We start from the raw sequence: 24,584 nt of genomic DNA on the forward strand, positions 1-24,584 counted from the left end.
TTTTGAATTTCTACTATTTGTGGGCCTTAAATACAATACTTGAAGAGCAACATGGTGCTGTTTTGCAATGAAATATAAAACGTAATAAAGAAATTATTTATAGAGAGAATAAAGTCTATGTTTATCACTCATTAAATGGTACATTCACAGTCTTTTGCCATATTCAGCTCAGGAATTTGAATTACAATCAGAATACCTGGGGCAAAAATACTTGGGCTTCTTAGATCCTGTAAAGATTTAGGAAACAACCTCTCCCCAACATAAAATCTGTACTTGTATCAACAACCTTTTTGTCTAACATGAAGTGCTTGCTTAGTTCCACCTCTCAATTTTAAATGATTGATCACTAGCATTAGTATGCACATGCAAAATTTCCTTCCTTTCACTCCATTGGTAAGCAGTTTTGTTTCTCAATGTACTCTACGTATGATAGAAGAGCCATTTCAGTAAAAAAATCTTGAATCCCAAGCCTGTATTTTTTAATCACAAAACCAGACAGTTTTATTAAATAATGGTGAAGTCGAAAGAGTTTGCAAATGTAAAGATGCCAAGTTTGTGCTATACCTGTGCCTTTTTGCTGAGTGCTGGTATTTTGCATGATAACTTAAGGCAGCATCATTCATGACTGTGTGTATCCTTGGCTGGAGCCCTTTCCACAGAAAGCCTCTTTCAAAGAGCTGTACCAAACCCAGGGTGAATGATAACACAAACTTTTATTTTCATCTGGAGGCCTGAAGTGCTCTCCTTGGAGGAGGAGGTCTCTTTCAGCTGAGCTCCTTTCCAAGGCCAATGAAATTTGCTTGGGCAGCTGATGAGTCTGCCCATGATGTGTTCTGGCATGACCACGGTCCTGGAAGGTGAGCACTGGAAGGATGGCTCCAGCCACCCCCGTGTTCACAGCAGATCAACCCTCAGTACTGCCCTGGAACTGCTCAGAAGGGGGTATTTAGAACATCAGGGACAGAGATTTTATTTCAAACCTAGCCTCTTAGAACAGGAGTATTACAGGAGTATTACAAACCCCATGCCATGGTGCACCCATTCTCCTGCAGGCAGAATGAAGAGCAGTTTGTGGTGCTCAATCTGGGAAATAATTCAGTTAATCCAGTTTAATCCATTTTTTTGTGCAAATAATTTTAAAAAGGTTTCTGGTGAGATTTACACATTCCCCTGAAGAAGAACAATACCTGGGGCTGCAAGGGAGAAATGCAGTCTTTTTCACTGTAGGATTTACCAGTGCAGTCCAGCACTGTTCTGGAGACAGTGCCAAGCTTAACATGCAATAGTTGTATTTCTCCAGATTTTGTACCAGCATTATGAGAGATCTTGGCCATTGCTAGAGTCATTATTGGCATTTTTGCAAAGCAAAATGAGGAAGACAAAGCAGCATAGGTGAATGTCTTGTATAAAACCAGCAAATTAGCCACAAAAAGGAAAAAAGTCTTCAGATTTCCAAAACAACAACAGACTTTTAGGAAGGTCTTTTCTCTCAGCTACAGTAAAGTTTTCAGTGGTGGTTTTCAGTGTTGTGTGTATATATATATATATATCTGCATATATACATACCTATATATGCCTATTTATATATGTATCCATGTACACGTATGTGTGTCTGTATATATCCATATGTATGTATATATGTACATAAGGTTAGGGGAGCGATAAATATAGACACATATATGTATATATTTATATGGTTGGTGGATGGTGTAAAATGTGTCACTCCTGTAATTGGTAAGTCTGTTAAACAGAAGTTTTTTGTCTAAGATTTGCTTGCCATCATTTTCTGGTCTGCAGATACCTCCTTTGTTGACTGCTCAGTCTTATTCATCGCCCACTTCTCCATGAAGTGTTGCAATTTCATTACAGAATGGCATGCCTCCTTGCAAACCCAGTATTTAAGGACTAAGAAGGAAGAGAAAAACAAAATTCTTGAGATTTGTATTGGACTTTCTATTCAGATGACTATGTGTGAGAGCTCTACACAGATTGCTGCATTCATTTTTATGTTTATTTTTTAATCTATTTTTAATTTGTCAGATGTTATGACAGAAATTGCACTACTTCAGTGTTTTATTGCAAATATGCTGAGGAAATCAGGAGTACTGCTACAATTTAGGTCAGTGCCCAACAAAAAAACCACAGAATCATCAAACTTATCTTGGCTTCAAAAATTCTTGGGTTTTGGTAGTTTTATTTTACCAAATTCCAAAAGACAGCTGGAAATACAGATCCATGAGGTACTTATAGATAAATAGGTAGCTGTTTCCCAGGAGCTTGGTTGTATGCACCCCTTTGGCCTTCATGAAAGAGATGTAACCTACTTTGGATTTAAGACTGAGCAAGCTGTGGGTGTAGTAGCTGCCGTGGAGTATCTAACACGCTGTGTTAGATTTTAACCATTTTCTAGACTTCCCCATATACTTCTATGTAGCTGTGCCCTTTCAGGTACAGTCTGGTTCCCTTTGTATTTTGCTACACCAAGACTCTTGTTGCAAGTGTTGGTAGAAGGTTACCTAATAAACTTGTGCCTTTTCACACGTGCCCTCCATGCAGGGTCTTTACAACATTCTGGTGTTTCTTGGGAGGCAGAGACCTACTGGGGAATTGATCAGCACTGCCTGCAAAAACATGCTTTGATAAAAGTGTTTGATACCGTGATTTGCAGAGGTGATCTGCTACTTGTTGCCCTAGGAATATTTGGATTACTACACACAATAATATGCCCTGTAAAATATTGTTCAGTGTAGAATAAAAGACCAAAGTATGGCATTTTTTGCATCTCCTAGACTATTTCTGTGGTTGAGTCTAATTTCCATTCTCTTTGTCAGTCCTTGAGCTATTGAATATCAATCCAAATTATTTTTAACAATATCTCATAATTCTAGAGTAGAATTGATCTTTTTACCTTACTGGAAAACCAGTACTAACTTTCATTTATTTCAATGTTTATTTTAATAAAGATAATAATTATTTTTGTTTTCCTACTATATGTTTGCAATGTCTATAACATTTTTCACGGTTAAACTACCAAGATAGCTGATTTAAGAGAATATATGCTGTACAATTTGTTTTTAGCTGAATTGATTTTTAATGCTGCAGTTGAGCCCTTTTCAGTGAAGATATTCATGCACTGTGTGTTTTTGTTTTCCACAGCCCCGACAGAAGCTCCTTTACATCCTCACCTAGGTAGGTGGTTTGTCATTCTTACTACTTAAACTCAGAATCACTGACTTTATTATAATAAAATATCTGTAAAGTCACATGAAACTAGGCCTGAGGAATTCAAATAAAAATGAGATTCATATAAAATGGATTGAATTATGTCTAATTCTGATTAGTTGTTTCTTCATTGTGATTTTTATTGCTCTTTATTGCCTTTGAATCCTTGAAGTGTGAGTATATCATGCTGCAGACCTTTTGGTCCTAGTTATGTATTAGAGCATCTGTCTGCAAGAGAACCAGGACTGGAGCACCCTGCAATGAAAACAGGCTGGAAAAGCTGGAATTGTTCTGCCTGGAGAAGGGAAGGCTTCAGCAAGACATTGAGCAGTTTCAAGTACTTAAAGGGATTACAAGAAATCGGGAGAGGAATTTTTTAAAGGCTTGTAGTAATAGAACAAGAGGGAATAAAGTGCTTTTAAATGAAAGAGGGCAGGTTTAGATTAGCTGGAAGAAAATCATCACTATGAGAGTGATCAGACACTGGAATAGGTTTTCAGAGAAGCTGTGGATGTCCCATCCCTGAAAGTGTTCAAGGCCAGGTTGGATGTGATTTTGAACAATCTGGTAGAGTGGGTTGTGTTCCTGCTCGTGCCAGAGGTGTTAGAATTAGATGATCTTTAAGGTCCCTTTCAACCCAAACTGCTCTCTGATTCCATCACCTATAACCTTCATTTGGGACAGCACCCAGAGCAGGGTTACTGTGAGGAAGATTTTGTCCCAGGTCACCTCCAAGGTGGACCCTGGAGCGAGGCACTGCTGCCCCTGCTTTCCAGCCTTGCACCCACCAGCCCTTGTGCTGCAATTTGATCTGTCCAGGACAGATTCTGGCATTCCTCCTCAGTTTAAATAGCAGGTGACAGTTACTTTGTTCATTTAGTGGAAGTATTTGTAGAGAAAGATCTGTCTAACACAATCACAGGTTCCAAAGTTTTGGGATTTTAAGTGAGTTTATTGGTCATCATACCTAAATGAGACAGTAAATCTAGGTGGAATACTGGAGTCTAAAGTTTGCAGAACACTGGTGAGAAATATTTGCATAACATAAATCACAGTTTCTGTCCTTAGATAGGCTGACCTTTACTGCCAGGGCTGCTGATAGCAGCAGAGAAATTCCAATGTGCTCATGGATTTTTGCTTATGAGTTGTCAAAATGAATCCCCTGATTATAAGAGCAGTAATATACTCATTCAGATTTCTCATCCATTCTTGTGCCCATGTTTGAAAAATCTGGATTTGGAAAGATTTTTTTTTCTAAACATTCAGAAAACCAACAATTTGGAACAAAAGTTCTTAAAAAATTTAGTGTCTGTTTGATGACTCCATCTTTCCACAGCCATCACACTTTCATGATGGGGGCACTTCTTAATTTTTTGTGGTGCTATGATCCATAGTAAGGAAATAACCCTGTGATGAAGAAACCCTAGCTTTCATAAGTAGCATAACCTGGAAAAGAGATTTTTAGAAATCTAAAATGCATTTTACAATGCATTACTTTAACTCTAGATAAGGCAACATCTAGAAAGCATGGGATGATTGCACTGGATTTTTTCTTCATATATTTCTTTGTTTTCTTTGCAGCTGAAATGCACAGTGACAGCATTATCCTACGAGATGACTTTGACTCTTACTATCAGCAAGAATTGAATCCTACCATGTGGTGAGTTTCTGCACTCTTTTGTGTGCATTTGAGCAAATGAAAACATTTATTGAATGAAATGAAGTATAAACTAAAGTGTTGGTTTGCTTCATTAGGACCTAAATATTTTGGTTTATTAATAATTTATTAATGAGTGACTGAGAAATTCTAAGCACATTGAAGTGGGTGACAAATTCTTGTTAATTTCAAATTTTTAACTAATCCAAAAATAGAAGGACTAGAGCTGAGCTCAGTGAATATTTATGAACGAATATTTTGGCTTCCTGAAAACACAGCTTTTCATCAAATAGGAGAAGAATTTCAATAATTAAGCTTTGTTATTTCAATTTTTTTTTTAATTTCATGTTGTCCATGTTTTTGGTGAAGCTAACTATAGCAATAATTCCTTCCAAACTGAAATGAAATGTTTCCAAATGATAAAAAAATATGTAAGAAACCCCCCCTGAAAAACCCAACTGGAATGAAATACCTCTGTCCAATTTTCATGTGACAAAAATGTTTGAGGATGAATTTTTTTCCCCTTTTTTTTGTGGAAGGCACATTTTATTTCAAAACTTTTGTATTGTATAGGAAGGAAAACACTTTGCTTCTCAATTCCCACTTGCTGGGGTTTAGGGGGTTTGGGGATTCTTGAATAGGGTCATTCATATTATCACAGTCTGTGTCTGAAACAGGCAGCACAAGATGTTATCATTCTTTAACCAGTAGATGCTATGGAAGAATCTCAACCTTCCCATGCAATAAGGTAAGGACAGGTCAAGCAGCAGCTTCATGAACTGTGAGCACAGTGAGAGAGCTCTCACACACCATCTCTCCCTCTGCTCCCCCTTTCTCTGCCAAGCTATTGCAGAGACCCAGCCCATGCACTGGTTCAGAAAACAAGGGGAGAGTTGAGGCAAAATAGTCACTTTAATGTTAATAAAGTCCAGTATCAATCCCTGGGAGGGGTGGACTCCTTAAGTCACTGCCACTGTCCTAAGTTGTCCAAGAGTAAATAACAGGGCAGTATGGAGAGATGGCTGCTGGTGGAGCCTACAGGAGCAACGCCCCAGTGCTCCCTCAGCTCAGAAGAGGGGAGCTGGAAACAGTGGCAGATTGGTATTTTAGTCAAAGGGAGTGTTCTTTTAGCAAAGATAACTCTTAGACAGACCTCTGAATCTTAAATATTAATAATTTTACCACCACAGTGATTATAAAGAGAGATGACAAGTATGATGTATGAATACAGTGTCCCAGAAGAGGAAGTTATACATCTCTCTTAGTACAAAACTGATTCTATTCTGCATACTGAGTATATATACAGCATATAATACCCAGATAAACACATCTCTTGGTCTTAATATGAAGTTTTGAAGGTTGGAAGCTCCTTTTTTATATGACATTGTTACTGAGTTCTCTATTTCTTTCAATCCTATTTCATAAATATAACCAGCTCTGTTGGTTTAATTCATACAAGACACACAAATATTTTACTGGGTTAGTTTATCTTGTTCAAATTAATCCTTGATGAGAATTTTAGGACTTACCTGTGTTTGTTAGCTAATACATTCATTCTCTGACATTTGATTTCATTTTCCTTTTTGTTAGGGAGTGTCACAAATTTCCATCTGCGCAGGTCTTTCATAGTTTAACCATCTTATATAAAAATGCTGTAGTTTACAGAATTTTATGGATACTTTTATTTTGTACATACTCATTTTAATAACTTTTAGTATGTGCCTACAATTTTTGCTCCTTTTGTTCCGTTTGTATCAGCTCTTTAAATGTTTTTTTTCTGGACCAGAGGCATTAAGGACCTGAAATACTACAACATAAAATCCCCTCTTTCTTTATGGGTATGAACAGATCAAGGACTCTTAATGGGTTGCAGAATAGTTGCCAAGGTAGATAGTTTCAGCAGCAGTGTGTTAAATGGACTTGAGTGTAAAGAAAGGAGAGGAGGCATTATTTCCCTGCAGATGCCTCATCACTCACAGAGGGCTTGTCTGTTGGGAGCCTCCATAATTTATTTATCCATTGCTCTCAACTTTAAATTCATCCTTGCTTATAGAATTCTCAACAGAGAAATTTCAGATTAAAGAGTCACGAGTCCTGCTCCTTTTGTCCCCAGGATTTGAATTTGGTCCCTGTGGAATAAACTTCACCACCTTTCTTGGTGAGTCAGCACAGAGAGGTGGGTGTTAGGAGAGAGTCTCAAAATTCACCACAATCCTGAGACAGATTTTCCTGGAATAGCAGAAAGCCAGCATTTTCAGTAATGCTAAATAGAGGTGGAGCACAAATAAAAGAAAACCATAATGAGGTATCATGAGGTTTTCTGCACAAAGAATTTTTGCAGCAGCTCTGCCTCCAGTGAAGACCCACTTAGTGGCAGAAAGCTCATTCTCATTTGATTGTCTAGTGGGAGTAAAATCAGGATTATTAACTGCTGTTGCCATCCACCCTAAAATTGTGCTTTTTCCCCTGGCAGCTGCGAAAATCCCATCTTTCCCACAACCAATTGCAGTGAGTGCTGGAGCAGTATCTCCAGATCTGCTTGGTCTGCCACGGGGCCACTTACACCCAGCCACTAATCATTTCTGAAGCCATTATTTGTGTACAGATGAAAAGTGAAGTGTTTGTGTTTTCCTCCTATCTTTTCTTCCCAAATCCTACATAACCCTGGCTTGGAAACGATTAATATTTTCCCACTCCTCCTGATTGTCCTTCTGGCATGTGCAGCTCTGGCAGAGATGCACAGTCCATGTCCACCAGCTAAGCAGTTTATATCCTCCCTGTGTGTCCAATTTTATGAGTCCCAGCAGAGCCTGTGTGTCACTCCATTGCTGGGAGAGGCCTCACATCAAATAACTGTTTTGCACAAGGGCACTCTGTGATTTCCAGAGTGACTGCCTGTTCTTTCAAATGCATTATGAGACCTGTAAGTGCATTATAATCCTTCCCAGCAGCCATCTGTTTCTTTGGAGGCTCAGGAACAGAGAAGGAGTGGATACAAGTGTTTTTGGAGCTGCAGAAGGAAGAGAAAGGGAAGGTTGGGATAAGGCTCTTTGTAAAAGAAAAGTTACAGCACCACAGTTCCTGACCTAAATCAAAATTTAGGTGAACTGAAATTCTGAAACTGAAACAAAATTTAGTGACTGAAAGAAAACAGGAGAAACTGCTAAAGTGGGAAAAGGACAGGGAGAGGAGGAGGCAACAGGAGAGGACACATTTTTATGTGGACTTAGAAGAAACAAAGAATAAAGGATTTCTCTGCTGGGAATTCAGGAATGGGATCATGTCCCATATTGCTCATTTTCTTGGGAAACCACACATGATGAGAATTTTCTGGTGTGGTGTGTCCAACCAATGTTTATAATATTTTCTTCCAGTGTCCAGAATATGGTCATTCCCAAAGTTCCCAACTCATAGCCAAAAGCCTTCTTACTTAAGCAAAAATTTCCTAATTTCTTGGGCTTTATTTGCCACCAACCTTATAAAGATATTTTCTCTTGTGAAAAAAATATGTTTCACACAATCATAAATGTCCAATGTATTATATATCTGACATGTACTAGCTGTGCAAGTTAAGGTAGGTAGGTGATTCCTACACCACTGTAAATGTAGCACCAATGTCCATGCTGAGCCAGCCACTGCTGCCTTATTGAATTATCTAGAAGTGTTGAGTACATTCTTCAGTTAGAAAATTGAAATAATGCAAGTGAGTGGTGTCCATGAGACTTTCTGAAAACTGACAGGAGGCTGTTAGATCAGAAAGCTCAGGAACCATGGAAGTAACTGATTTCTTCAGTAAGGAAAGGGAGTCTGCAACAGACACCACTTGCCAGGGAATGGCTGGGTGAGCAAAGGTCCAATATGTGCAGTATGAAGAAGACTGCCTAGGTTATTGAGCATCTCTTCCTCTGACCATCTTGTTTTCATATAACCTCATAAAACTGCAGTGCAGAGCATAAAAAAGCTGCTATATAAGAACTAAACCAGGCTAAATGACAGCAAATGTAAAAAAAAAAATCTGTTTAATCTTATTATAAATGATCTAATGTTAAGAAGATGCATAAATTAGTGAAGAATAAATGTTGGCATTAATGCATACTTCTGTATAAAAAGGTTTTAATAGTAGGACTGGAGAAAACAGTACATTTAAAGGAGAAAGAGCCAGTACAGAAGTCTATTGCTGGCTAAACTCTCCTTCCCAATCTGATGTCATGTTTCATCTCAAAGCCTATCAGCACCCCAAACAGCAGTCACTTGCAGAAGGCACACTTGTCAAAGATGACATGAAGAATAGCTGAGCATGTAAAATCAATCAATAAGAAACAGAGATTCTCTTGGTCATCACTTCTTCATGGCATATGAGAAATGTACAGGTACAGTGATATTTCCAGTGGCAAAGTGGTTGAGGAAAGCTTTGTGACAGGAGAGAGAGGTCCTAAAGTGGTTTCCAAATTGCACTAAAACTGTGGGATTAAACTTCAGAAAGATTTATGTTTAAAAATCTCTTGGCAGTTTGAGATGTTTGTCTTCTTTATGGTTCAGACATCACAAAAGACATCAGTCAATATAATGTCCACACACTCAGGTATTGTAGAGGGAAAAGAAATGACAAACAGGGGTAGGGAAACAGCAGATGTTTCCCCTTTAGCAAAGTGAAGAACAATAGCAGAGAGAGGTGGGACTTTCTAAGCCAGAGATGAGAGAGATGGCAGGTCTGTGGAGAAGTCAACTCGATAAACGCAACACATGTCAGCAGCAGCAGCAAGGGCCAGCTGTGAGGAGAAAGCTGAAGTGATTTTAATGTACTCAGATTTTAAGTGAGAAAGATAATGTAGAAAGCTGCACCCAGCCAGGGCAATTAGTAGAGTCTTCTGTTTGTATAAATAGAAAAGAAATTAACCTTCCTGTCTGCACCACGAGAGGAGCAAGTTGGATCGTTTCTAAACACGTAGTACTATGACGATAATCTGAGGAATAGCTGATCAATTATCTTGCTCTTCATACATTCTTGTCAAGCTAATGAGCAGTTTATTGTCAAAGGTAATGCACTTCAAAGAGAGCACAAAGGGTGGAATCAGGATTACCAACAGCCATCCAATTTTGTATGAGAGGAGTCATCCTAGAAAAGACAACCAATGATGGAACTGCTGTATTAGCAGGACAATGTTTCTGGATTTCCAGACAATATTTCATAGACCACATTACAGAAGTAGAACAGATGAATCACTTTGTATTCATTGAAATATGAGAATTACAAAATTAAAATATCCCTTGGATTATGTAGTCCTTCCTTTCAGGAAGGACTGAGTGGTTCCTACAAAGCATTCAAGGCAAAGTTTTAATGCTGTGTCTGTCTCTTTGCACATATCAGGAGCCCCAGTAGATGCTCCACTACAAAATTCAGAAATGTAGGAGCAGACAATGAAAATAATTTTTATGACATCCAGAATCCCAGGAATTCTTCTAGTTCCCTTCCCTCTGCTCTTCAGTTGTTGGAACTTTGGGATTAAGGGAAATTTAGATAGCAACAAAACATGTCCTCTGTGAACTCTGCTTCTGTGCTTTCTCTAGAAATACCATTTTATTCACTTACATGGTCTCTTCTTGCCTTTTATTGAAAAATAAAATTATTTGCTGACTGTGACTTCTATAAGTAAACATTAATTCACTGAAGTTGATTTGAACTATACTACTTTATTAGAATATTTTATTTTGCTGCTTAAATTCAAAATCCTAAATTCTGTGTGAATTGCTGAATTACTTCACTGGCATGCTCATAGAGGAAAAAAACTCAAACATTTTTATGTCTGACTTTTTTTCTGGAGTAAACATTTCTCTGTAGGTTTGAAGTTTAAGTTGACATTTGGATGCCCAAAGGCAATGTTGGTCAGCACTATCACAGGCGGCTTGTTGGGGACCAGGAGTATATCCAATGTTTTTTGAAAATGTGGTCCTCATACCAAGATCTGATACCCCAATCCTATAAGGTGGGGAGGCAGCCCTTTCCCTATGTCAGGCTGCCACAAAGTTCTCCATATGAAATTAAAAAATATCAGGACAGTTGTAATTAGTTGTCTCTGCAGCACTTACCAGCCTCTCTGAGAATTTCTTCATCGATTTTCCCCTAAAATGTGAGCAGAGTGGCAACTCTGTTACTAGGAATATGGAATATGGCAAATACAAATAGAAGCCCCAGCAAATGCCATGCTACACTGCAGCCTCAAGCCTAGCCTTTGGGGAAATAACCCTGCAAGCAGGAGCAGGGCTGATCCCAGCCCCTTGTCCTCAGCTCTTCTTTGCAGTAACTCCATGATGGAGGGTTTATGTAAATCAAATATTGGCAAGGATTTTTTAGGAAGAGTAGCTTCAGGGTATGTTATATACGTAAGGTTTCCACTTGGTTACCCATGGTGAGAAGTTTTGTGTTCAACAAGCAGGCACACCCCACATCAGGGGAGGATCAGTTTGCAGAGGGCAGGTACTGAACCAGGGCCTTTCACAAGAAGCAGCTCCAGTGGACCATACTTACAGCTACCCAACCTTTGTGCTCAGCACCATGATAACAAACAGTCCAGTCTGGGCACCAGGACACAGCAGTCTGATTTTACAGTTCACATGGTCCCAAACATGCAGTCTCTGGTTCCCCCTCTGACCTGGTGTGCTCTCCCTGCAGGTCTGAGTGCAGTAACTGCGAGGTTGGGGAGCACTGTGGAGTGATCATGCACGGCAGCGCTGCCACGTTCTGCGAGCCGTACGGGCCCAGGGAGCTGGTAAGTGATGCTGCCTCCTCTGCCGGGCTGGGCTGCAGCCTGCGAGGCTGTGCCAGCCCCAGGGATGTGCTCTGGAAGTTTGGTATTCAGCAGAGATGCTCCTGAACAAGGTGATAGGGCCACAGAAGTACACCCAGCAACATCCCAGTGTTTGAAACTGTAGATGCTAACCAAACCGCTGGTAAGGGACAGTCTCTTGGTGCAGCATGTATTCAAGTTATTTAAAGTATCTCTGAAATACTGAAAAGTCAAGGACATAGAACTGTGTTTTCAAGCTGGCATTATTCTCTTTTTATATCCAACAATTAAATAGAGACAGGGTTCATTTTTCTTTTATTACTTTATTAGTCTTGTCCTGTTTTTTCTTGCCCCTGTTGACAAATGTTAATCTGGTTGTAAAACATCACTTATGAACAATGCATCCTACAGATTGAAATGCAGCCTGGAGCAAGTACCTGCCAGTCTCAGGGAAGTGTATGTAACAGATTGAGTCATGATGAATGGAACAGAATTAATTTTGTTTGGGGGTAGTTTGGTCATAAAATTGCTGTAAGAAACAACATGGTGCAATTTGAACTAATTTGAGATCATCTGGGTGTGGAAAATGAATTGCAACACATAAATCAATGCCCACATGCTGATGCTGGGCAGCTAGCTGCAATGGTGTACATAAAAGGGGAGCTTTGCAAAGAACGGAAAAATTAAAAGACCAGATCAAAGCCCATGTAATTCAAAATTAATTTTCATGTTTTCAACAGTCTTCTGAATGGAAGGAGAGGCTGATTAGAGCTATTTGAAGAGCAAACATGGAAGAGGGCCATAAACCAGAAGTGGTTTTGGCCAGGCATCTTCCCTTCATTTCAGAAACTGACAATTCTTTTCACAGAGTTAATTTTACATCCTTAATTAGGACCAAAACTACACAAATGCAATGTAGATATTGCTGATGTGTTGCATAAAAGTCATAAAAACATAAAACTAATTTGGAGATTTTACAGATACAGAAGAATTTCCCTGGCAGCCAGCTCCAGCCAGGGAATCCTGTCAGGGATGTTAAATGGCCTCTGTGCCACTTTGCATTCTCTTTGAATGTGCTGTGCTTTGCTAACTGCCTTAAGAATGCATGCATTGGTTTATGTCCTGTGCAAAAGGGAAGTCACACTACTGGGGGTATTTTTCCCAATTTTTACATTCATTCATTGTTGTAGTACTGAGTGTAGCTAACAAGACTTGGAAAAAAAATCTGTTTATGACATTTGACAAACCCAGGGTCCCAGCTCTGAGGGTTTTGAACTGTCACTCATTAGCTATCTTCTCCCTGTTGATATGCAATTCAGACTATCCTCAGTAATCAGGAATTGGCTTCAAAATCCAGTCTTGGACTGCATTTGTCATATTGCTGTGTGGTAAAGTAGCACTACCATGGTATCAGGAATTTGGAAAAAAAATTTTATGCTACCAAAGTGGTGTGATTAAATAATTATCTGAAAAAAAAATGTCATGCTTATAAGCAGTTACCAGCCTAAAAATGAAAGTATTTAAAGATATTATGGCAGTGTTACAGAAAAATCAAATCATTCTGCAAGAACATGCTAATGGCTTAACATTATGGATGAGCACATGACTGTTCAGGCTAGAAGTATCATCAGTTTTATTTTCAATTATGGACATATATTTAAATACCTATTATCTGAGAACCAGCCTGCTTCTTATTTGTAGTTGTTTTAGCAATTTCACAACGTACCTCTTTGTGTCACAAATTTTAATACTTATTTCTTTTCTCCATGATTTTTATCAATCCTATTCTGTCCCTGCTAGAAATGAATTATGAGATCTCTGTTCCTGCTAATGGCTCCTAGTACATGAATTACTGCTTTAAAATACTTAGTCAAGAAGAGTTGAATTTTGCAAAATATTTTACATCAGCAGCTCTAACAGCTGCTGATTTGCTACCTTGACCTCCTTCTTTTCTCCAGATTTCCCACAGCCACCTGTTACTGCAGGCAGGGAGTTTTTTAATACCACCTGTCTCTGTCTGTTGGTGAGAATTTGCTGCTGGCAAAATCCTGGGAATGTGTATAGCATCAGAGATGTTGCAAGCAAAGGAAAATATCTGCTAAAGGCTCCCTGCCATGCTCTCTGCAGTGTCTGAACTAAGCAGTCCTATGCAGAATTTTGCAAAACTTGTTAGTAAGTCTAGTGCTTTTTCCCAAAGCATTGCTGAAATGATTCACAGCACACTCTAAGTGTACATGAACATCTCTTCTGTGATAAAATGATATGTTTAATTTCTTAGTGATATGAGCTACTGAACCTCAATAAAGGGTTTTTTTTTTTTCAAATTATAACTTGCACAACATAATTAATTGAATGAAAACTAATATAATAGGTGCTCTTAAATCAGAAAGCAATTTATTATTTGGCAGGATAAGTGTGATACCTAATACTAAATCGATCCTGGCAGAGTGACTTAAATGGGAATGTGACTGTATTTTAAAAGGGGTTATGTAAATGCAGTTTTCCTATTATTGATCAAAAATAAAAATTACCTGTTGGGACATGTAGTCTTTTTATAAGCTAATCTTCAATGCATTTCAGTGAAGATCCCATTCCTTAATATTTATAAGAAATTCTTTACTGTATGTAATACATATGTAGAAAAGAAACAAAACACACCAAAACCTCATGCTACCTCATGCAGATCTCCATCCATTATTTTCAAAGGCATCATTTAATGAATAGCTCAATTAGGTGTGCACTGGCACTGGAAGAAGTCCAGTCTCTTTTGCTCTTGGATGCCTTGCTTGTTATGTAGCAGCATTGTTAAATCCCACATTCAAAATAAATTGATAACAATTAGGTGTCCTTCACAACACAGCATTGTCAGGAGAACCATTCTAGTTTGAACTACTGAAATACGGAGGCATTCAAAGAAGGGAGAAAGAGAGGCCTCAGGGGAGGGTGGTTTGCTGAACACAGGGTGAGCTGCTGGTGTTTCTCTTTCTAGGTCTTGGCTGGATGTCAGCAGTGGGTAGATTCTGCTAAAACATTGCACTGTACAAACCACATAGTATAACCAAGGGGGTTTGTTTGCTTTGGTGTGTAAGATTTAAGTTCTCTTTTTCCTCTTATTATTTCATTACTTTAGGGTTAGTTAATGTTATTTTTATTATTTATTTATGATTATTTTTAGTCCTTGTTATGTGCTGGGAAAAGGGAGAACTGTTCCATACATACAGATTCACACTAAGCTGCCTATAAACCACAGAATTCATTTTTTCAATCTTCTAAAGAGTAGTCAAGCACATAAATGTGCTTTTTTTTGTAGACATTAGTATGGTGGAAAAAAAATCTGACATTGACATATGATGAGATTTCAATAATCAGAATGACATAACAAAAATGTCTGTGATCACTCAGCCTGAAAGGGCTGGTGGGTAACAGTCCTATGCACTGGAGGTGTAGGTGTCTAGAGATTTTCCATGCTTTCAAAGAAAAATAAGTGATGAATGTATGGTTTTGCTGATCTAACAAACATATTTGCTTCTCTTCCCATAGACCACCACTGGCCTTAACACAACTACTGCATCCATCCTTCAATTTTCCCTTGGTAAGTTTAGATTACCCTGTTATCTGAGAAAGTGCAAAAAGTCATTTCTGCAAAGGAAAATGGCCCTGAAGTTCAGGGTTGCCTTTTTGTTTGATGTTACAATCAACATGAGGGATGAAAAAAATCTTTTAGAAACTGCAGTGTATTTATTCATTTCCCGATATGGAGCTACTGTTTTAAGTTTTGAAAATGAAAAAACTCCAGTGGATACTCTGATGAGCCATGTTTGAGTTTTGGGTTTTTCTCCGATTTTATAGTCTGATGTTTATTATAAAAAATTTCTTGCTCTTTCTCTGAAGTGTGACTTTAGTTTCTAAAAAAAAAAAAAAAAAAAAAAAGGAAGATTTTTATTCCAAATTACACCTAGGAAGTGCTGTTTTTTACACATTTGTACAAAGAGAATAGGTAAGGCAGATGAAGACTAAATGTTTTTAATTCCATATTATCAACTGCATGGTTGTATGCTGTATTACTTGGAATACTGTGAGTTATTGCACATTTCACTGTGCATTTGTGGCTATAAATTATGGTAGAGGCTGTGGCTGAGGGCAAATTTGGAATACACCTGATTTGTTAACTCATATCTCAGTGTTCAAAATATGAAGGAAAAATATTCTTTTGATATAAATGGTTCAATAAAAACGCAAGCAGGAAATGTAGCCTGCTTCCTCTGTGGACCCCTGGATATGTATTTCCAAATCATATTCCTATTTTTAAAAAAGTAATTCTGCAAAAGTATCTCAAGACATGTGTGATTAAACTCTGGAAATCTCAGTTGAAAATATGAACAATCATGTAGCTTGGAAAACAGCTTTAATGCATTGGAAATCAAAATCCTCAAAGGCTGAGAAATACATCATTTAAATTTGTTTTTCACCTGAAGTTGTTCATTTGGGTATTGGAAGTCATCAGTACCTGCAACTGACTGCAATGTTAATACATCAAAGCACATCTATCCTTTTATTTTGAATCACTGGTTTTAAAAAGCCAGAAAAATGAATCCAATCTTCAGTTGAATCAGTGGATAAATATTGGGTGCCTCAGGTGAAAACCAGCCTGCTGCTGCCCTGCAGTTTCATTCAGACAGTGGAAGTAGCAACTCACTTGATCCACTGGGATATTGGATCCATCAACAAAAGCACAAGCAGATGTGACTTCTGTAAAGCTGCAAGTTTGTGATGATGGAGGAATTTCACTTTTCATGAAAATTTAGACAAAAATCTTCTTTGGATTGTTCTTGCAGTGACCCAGGATGGTTAACAGCAGGGTAGGGGCCGATGGGTGCATGTTTGCTGTCACAGCCCAGTGCCTGCTGCAGGTGAACTGCAGAACAGTGCAGGCTCACGGAAGTTTCAAAATGAGACTTGATATTTCACTAGAAGCATTTGTGCCTATCAGATGGGAATGGTCAAATAAAAAAGTGGTAAGAAAAGGCTGAGCAGGAAATACTCTATATGACAGGATTTTCCTGAAAATATCTTAAGAATTCCTGAACTGATACCAGTAGGAACCAGTAAAATCCTCAGTATGATGGAGCAAAGAGCGGTGGATGCACATCCAAGTAAATCAAATTTCAGCCTCCAGTTGAATCGTATCATATTTCCCCATGTGCCTGCGCTGAGTTTGAAATACAATGCAGATTGGTTTTGTAAGTGACAGAAGCCAGCATGAGCCAGGGGACTGCTGCTGAGCTCAGCAATACTTGGCTTTAGAATCCAGTTTCCAGCTTATTCCCAAATGTCCGATTTAATCATAACCCTATTTAGGGGTTGATCCAAGGGAATTGCTTTAAAAAAAAAATTATTACCACTTTCTATCACCCATGTAATAGCTTAAGCTGTAGGCTTTTGGGGATGTCTTTATGTTAAATTTGTCACATAGCTTTGACCTCATTAAAGAGTGTACATTTTAATTTCTCTTGCCGCTAATTATCAGATGGAATTTTGTATTTGCAGGTATTTAGGGAGTAGAAAACCAGGAAATGAAGCTAAAATTTCTGAAGCTAAATTCTAGTTTCACCATGAATTCAAAACCTTTTAAACTTTGTGGTCAGGGAGGGTAACAGGCTAGTGAATTTTTCATTAGTTGATACTCTGTGTGGTTTCCTTCATGCATCATATATTTGGTAGTTTTACTCTTTAAAGGCCAAGGAGGTTGGAAAGGTTTACTTAAGAAGAAGACTTAATTAGGATGAAAAGGTAATAGTAAGGCATTTTCAGCACACAGGACAACATTTATGTGCACTATCCTTCAAGAAGAACTTGTCTGTCATGCAGCATCCACTCAGATCTGGTCCAGAGATGGGGTGATATTTACACTTATGCACTCTGCGCCCAAGAGTGCAGAGAATTTTGATTACTTCAGCTGTCTTAATCATCCATTACTACATTTCTCCAAGACCCAACCCTGATGTGTCTAGCAGTTTCCTTAATGTTCAGTGGGATTGTTAATTGAGATATTTAAAGCAGTGCCTTTGGGCTCTCTCAGGCCAGAACATCTGATTCAACAGCTTGGGAATTGCAGGATATTGCACAAAAGCCTCTGGACTCAGCTGCCACACAACATTAGTGTGATTCATTAGCTGAGATATTCTCTATTTCTCACTCCAAATCTGAGCCTTTTCCCCTGGGCTGCATCCCTGGGCTTCCCCAGGGTTGAACACGATCTGCCATTCACGTGGGCCACTGTGGTGGAAGGTGACTCATCGTCACCATCACGAGAGATTAACAACTGAGCTAAATAGAGGAAGAAAGATATAAAATCCCTTGGGGGGAAGAGAAAGGCTTTGAGGAAGCAATGGCAAGGTGTGAGGTGAGCAAGTTGTTGTGCTTATTCTTGTTCCTTAGGCGTTCTCCAACACCCCAGGAGGCAGTGGTGTGTGTGGGCTGTGCAGGTTCTGTGTGGGCAGCTCAGCACTGCAGGTGCTTCCCACCCCTCCCTCCTCTGCAGGGCCTCTGCTGCAGCTGAGGATGCTGTGAAGAGCATCAACATCAGCCCGGCCTCCAGGGCAGGTGCTCCTTGGAGCCCTGTGTGTAACAACGTGAAAATCCTTAATGGAAAATAGTGCCTTGAAAAACTTGGTTTTTCTCCTTATGTCTTGGTATTACTGGATCATTTCTGGCTGTTTCCAGGTACTTGAAAATGAGAATAACTTAATAAGGAAACCTCCCACTTTTCAGCTTTGTTATGAAAATTCCATCTGAAAACAGGATGACTTTGTCAGTATCATGTTCTGGATAAATACATAATGTTTGTAAAGAACAATCATTCTTTAAAATTGCTTTCCCTTCAACTTCATGCCATTGTCACAAAAATCCTCTGTCATTACTAGAGCAAATTAGCAATTCTTCTTCCCCCCTAATTTTCTAAAAAAAATCTAGCCTCTCTACTATTTTACATTAAACCAAAACTGGTTTATGGAGGAAGGGATTTTTAATCTTCTGAGAAGGAATACACCTTCAAATATTACAAACATTTGGCACTTCCACTCTGCCTTTTATGGATCAAGCCATTAGTCTTGTGAACAAAGAAATAGACACGGGTTCAAAAGGTTTTTTGCTTTATTTGGAGATAAAGTTTGGACTTCGCCTCTCCCTTCCAAAATATTATTACAACAAACTTTTGCAAAAGCTGGGTTCCCTAATCTATTAGGTTTTACTTTGAGTCAACCATTAATCTTTATTTTCAGTCTCCTTCAAAACTAGCTTTGTATGGCAAATATGTGACCTGCAGTATTTAAAGGTTGTTTGCAGTCATAGACCATCTTTCCCTACCTGATCATGAGTGACCTGAGTTATGGTCACTTCAGATGTGTAATGTTGGTGTATATGCTTGCCTTGACAAATGAAACCTCATACAGGAATCTCAGTATGATGCACAATACTTTTCCTGCAATAAATAAAATTATAAAACCTGTTCCTAAACTTTTGGTGGGCCCTGAGAAAACCACTGAGCTGGCAAAGAAGGGGCTGCTCATTGGGAGCATTATTTGCTGTTAACATGAAAGACTTGAAGATGCATCAGCAGAGGTGGTCTGCAGTGCCTGAAGGCTGTCAGGCCTTGACACTGGAAATTCTTTAGACACCTTCACTGCATGGATCATATGCTTAATGCCTTAGCTATTGCTAAAGAAAAGGCTTGACATGAATCAAATCTAGCACATCAACCTTCAGTAAAAACAATTTTCAGTGAGGTTTTAGTATCAGTTCAGTTTTTTAATCTGTGAGAGTGCTTTGTGATTTTGCCAGATGGACTCTGCTTGTCCTCTCAGGAAAATCCCAGTAGATATTATCCAGAAGATACGGGTCACTCATGTTGTGATTTGCTCACTGGTCTGAAACCACGAGCATTTGGACCTTACTTGTAGATTGAGAATGGCCCTTTTCTCCTGCTGCTTCTGGGATAGGACAGGACAGGACAGGTCAGGACAGGACCACTTCAGTTGGAAGGGACCTACAATGATCATCCACCCAATTATTTCAGGGCTGACCAAGAGTTACAGTTTGTTGTTAGCTTCTTTAACATCATACAGTCACTTCTCTGCCATCTATTGCTATTGCACCTTCCATCGTTCCAAATTATTTGACCAAGTCAGTTGTTGATTACAGCATTTGACAAATATTCCATAGAGAGTTCCACTTGTATTAATTTAATCTACTACAATCACTAACAATACATGGCAGCAGTTTATTCCTGTCCCTTAGTATCATTCTAATGGAACCTGTAGTAAGGGTAAATGTGTGTATCTATTGGTTTTAACATGGTTAAAATATTATCAAGAAATATTACTATTGGTATTCAACTATTTAGGTCTTTTTGATAATTCAGAGTGCAGAGATGTTGCTAGGGGGGATCTTCATTCTATAGTTTAATAGAGAAGTGAATCTATATTTTTTACCCATTTTCTATCTTTCTCCAAAGGAAATAAAATGTCAAACTCTCTGCTTTTACACGCATAAATATTTCATTGACAATCTTACAGTATAATCACTTAAACCAGTAACAGAAGTAATAATTTCTCTAATCTTGTTCAACACACTTTCCACTCCTGCAACTTTATTTTCTGGTTGAGTAATCACCCCTGTCTTCAGATTTCCTGAGCTTTTAAAATCCATCAGACCATCAGTTGTACTTAACTGCAGAGTAATTGTATTACCTGTGGTGAATTTACATTTATGCTGCTGTGTTTTTTAAGTGATGAGGTGTATGTCCAATGCACATACCAAAGATTTCTATGTGGCTTAGTTTATTTATAGCCTGTTTTTAATATTGTTGATTTCACAGTCCTCTGTGACTGTAATTCAGAAAACTATTTAAAATCTGCTATTGATTGTTTTTAATTAGTATATGAGTAAGGGTCACTGATTTGGATGCAGATCTTTGACATGATGATTCCAAAAGGATTTTCATGTCATGTCCTGCCTCACCCTAAGACATCAGGTTAGTGAATCGTTAGCAGCAGACTTATTTTCCTCCCTGAACTACCAAGGTCACTAGGATCTACGTGAAAGCTGTTTTACTCAGAAAAATCCATGGCCTAATGGTCTTGCTGATGGTTGTTGAAGACAAAGCATGAATTGTGTTCACCTTTACAAAGTAAAATGCAATTTTTTCAGCCTTATTTTTTCCACTTTTCATTTGTAGTGGCAATTTGCCTTTGTTACCAGTGTAGTCTTGCAGAGTTAAATCATAAAGTTTATTTGATTATGTAGATAATAGAAGTACTATTTTACCTTGGTATGTGCTCAATCTACAGATTATTATTATTATTTTTATTTTTATCATATCATCAACATCATCATTAGAATTGTTGAATGTGCCCTTTGGATTAGTCCCTACCTGATAGGATTCTGTGCTTCAGAACTCACATTTACTTATCTATTAACCTCAGCAAATAGAAGATCATGATGAACAAAAAATAATCTTACAAAAATAAATAGTGCAACTGATCCACTGAGCTCCATGTATTTCTGAGGAGGAAACAGCAGTCTCTCACTGCCAGGGCTGTCCCCTAGAGCAGCATCTGGAGGGCTCTGCAGAGATGTGCATGGGATGATGATCCCTTCTGCCTTCCACCAGAAATACCCCAATTCCACTTTGGCTCAGCCATGAGAACAATGATGACTGCATTTGGCCCCATGGAACAGCCTGAAGACTTTTATAATTTATGTTCTTATCATGTTTTAATTCAGATCTGGTGGCAGCTGTTAAATTGACAGTAGTGTTTTTATGCTGTTTATCCTCTACTTGGATTCAGACCACTCAATACCACATATCCAAAAAATGTTTTGCTACGTAGGTCTTAGCTTTGGCTGAAATGAACTACTGTTGATTGTTTTCTCTTAATTTCCAGCTCTGTTTAGTCAGTTTTACAACTACAGAAGCTATATGTCAGATGACTGACAAATGCTGTACTAGCATTTTGTGAGATAACCTCAGCAGAAGTGGATATAGATTTCCTTCAGTTTTGCTAGGAAAATTGACTCACACATCTCTAGAGAAATACCAAAGTGAAAAATAAGTCCCTTCTGAATTTGGCATGGGGGAGCACTTGATCTTTTAAATTCATCACTATCTTGTTAGCTGAACACCACAAAACCTCAGAGGAAGCTGTGGTGTCTAATGTTTTGGGCATGTTGAGCCACCTCCTTTACTTTAGTCACCTGCATGGGTGATTTCCCTCAGTCACACAAATTTCTTTCTCCAGTGCATTCCTGGAAGCACCAGGTTCCCTGTGCTGGTATGGCACATCACCTTGTGTTGATGGTGGCACCAGCAGGGAAGGGCAGTTCTGGTGACCACACATTCATCGTTACTGGAGGTAGATTCTGTCCCTTCCAAGCAGCAAGAGCACAGCATCAAAAACATTTGAACCTTCAGATTGTTTTGTCCTAATTTCTTTGCTATACATTTGGGAAAATCTTGAGAATTTAGTATAAAATAACTCAATATCAAAACTGGTGTAATTCACCATTCCGCATTTCTTCTGCTTGCTTCATTTCCCATTTTTTCCCAATAAAACACTGTTTGGTTTTGAGGTTTCTTTTTTGGTTTTTGTTGTTGTTGTTGTGGTGGTGGTTGGTTGGTTGGTTGTTTTTGTGGTTTTTTTGGTGTTTTGGGGTGGGGTTTTTCTGTTGTTTTTGTTTTGGGGGGTTTTTGTTTGTTTTTTTTTAATTGGCTACCCAAATTACCATTTGCTATTGTCTGACATAAAACCTATTAATTTCCCTTTTCTGGTGAAAAAGCTTTGTGTTGATGTTTGGTTATACATTACATCTAATGTGAAAGAATAAGACAGGTAAGTAATATCATCAAGTACTCTTCCTACAGCATGTGGAAGTGTTAGGTGGTGTTTATTGATTTCACTGAGTTTTACAAGAAGGGCTGGCTAGGTAATACTTAGATTGAAACTAGGGTTTAAAGCTGATGCTGTGTTTGAAAGACATTTTAATGGCCTTGGGGCAAAATGATTTGTGTTGTTTTGGCCAGCCCAAGGTTACAATGAAATACTGTCTTTATTACTTCTGTACCAGGGCTTCTCTGCCACTGTTGGGAATTAAAATGTGAGCGTTAAAGATTTACTGCATGGAGAAAAGCAGAAAAGATAAAGAGCCTCAGGATGCAGATCCAGGGCAGGTGGCTGTGCCACCACCTTGCAGTCAAATGTGGGCCATTGTGGAATTGGTCACTGCAAATAATAAATTCTGGATTACAGACAGACTCATCTTAATCCTGATCATATCATTGTATGAGGATAACACTTTTGTATGATTAAAAAGGTCCATATTTGAATTAAACAAAGCATCTGTAGTTCCCGGGGAGGGGGGAAACTGAGAAGCCCACAGCTCAGCAAAACAGTCCTGGCTGTTCCTCCAGGGGTGAGGAACTTAAAAATAAAAGCAGATTATAAAAATAGAAAAGCCCATCAGGAATTGCAAAAAACAATTTTTACCAAGCTAATTATTTTCTACCTGCATATATGTTTAAAGGTAGTCAATCAGTTTTACTGAGTTTCCAAAAAGAGAGACACCTCAGTGCAGAATTGGCTTGAGAAAAATTACTTCCCAGATTTTCTCGGGGCCAGACAATTTCACTAAAGCAGCCAGGGAAAGGACTTTCATATCTGCATATTCAATATACCTCCTTTTACACAGCAGTTCTTGGGACCAAAGTGTGTTTTCTACTGCCTCTCTAGACTGCACTGTCTGTAGGGATCTAAGTAAAACTTCATATATTTTCCTACAGTAATTTAATACCTTTCCCAGCACTTTATAGTGCTAATTTTCATGATTATATACCTTCACAGCTGACCCTGGCTGCTAAGAACAGTTACACAAAGCATCTCTTTCTATTTACTGATATGTGTCAGTGTACTACTGAGCTAGGTATCATTTGCCTTTTGCCCAGCTTCATTGAGAGGTCGTCCTCTCACTTAGAGGACCTCCACATAATCTGACATTAACTATTTAATGGCAATAATGTAATGTTGAAGTGTAGAATGTGGGTACCACAGTAGAAAATGCTTCTTGAACACAGGGGTTATTACTTTGTCAGACATCCAAGAGCAACTGCAAGTATTTTGGGAATATTAATGATGCTGCTGTTTCAGTAGCTTCAGTTCCTGGGTGTCCATTTCAGACAGGTCTAAGTAAGTTTGCTCACTTTGCCTTTAAGGTGTTTTGTTAAATGATCTCGGTGCACTTAAGTGAGTGGTTAAATTTAGCATCATGTAATTATTTATTTGGCAACAGACTTATTACCCAAGTACATACCTGCTGGCTGTATCTCAGAAAGAGACACTGTAAATAGCTTTACATCAGAATAAATTGGACACTGGCATGAAGAAAATACAGCTTTCTGCTTGGCTTATTTTTCTCTCCTTAAAGTTCTCAGCACAAAAAGCAATATGATTTGTGATCTGAGCTAGTTCATTAGGAGAGAACAAATTTGTGTGAGCGCAGGAAGCACATCAGATCTCTGAATATAAATAGACTAAGAGGAAGTTGAACCAGATAAGTATTTCCTCACACTTCTCATCTAAAGGAAATTAGCTGCATTAATTCATGAAAAGTACATTTGCTGTTATTGGGAATCCTGGCAGGAGGTGGATGGGAAGGGACCCCTGGGTGATCACCTGCTCCATGCCCCAACAGGGCTCACCCTGGGCAAGGACAGCCTGCTCAGAGCCCCATCCCCCTAGGGTTTCACCTCAGATTAACTTTTAGGACTTCACTTAGGAAATTCTTCTGACTGATTTTTATCAAATGTGTTTACTAATTATTTTTCTCCGCATCTCTTACAATTTTACAGTGGTGGCTTTTAGCCTGTT

At 38.6% G+C, this 24,584-nt stretch overlaps 1 protein-coding gene across 1 annotated transcript in view; it reads left to right on the top strand.

The window, feature by feature from the left end:
- The window catches only part of RELN (reelin), a 277,609-nt gene that overhangs the window by 117,898 nt on the left and 135,127 nt on the right, over window positions 1-24,584 (top strand). Inside the window, exons 5-8 of the mRNA XM_063396915.1 lie at window positions 3,157-3,189; window positions 4,804-4,882; window positions 11,550-11,646; window positions 15,205-15,256. Of these exons, the coding sequence (XP_063252985.1) occupies window positions 3,157-3,189; window positions 4,804-4,882; window positions 11,550-11,646; window positions 15,205-15,256 (261 nt within the window). The remainder of the gene's footprint in view (window positions 1-3,156; window positions 3,190-4,803; window positions 4,883-11,549; window positions 11,647-15,204; window positions 15,257-24,584) is intronic.

This window comes from Prinia subflava, chromosome 4, assembly GCF_021018805.1.
Source record: "Prinia subflava isolate CZ2003 ecotype Zambia chromosome 4, Cam_Psub_1.2, whole genome shotgun sequence".
Lineage (NCBI taxonomy): Eukaryota > Metazoa > Chordata > Aves > Passeriformes > Cisticolidae > Prinia > Prinia subflava.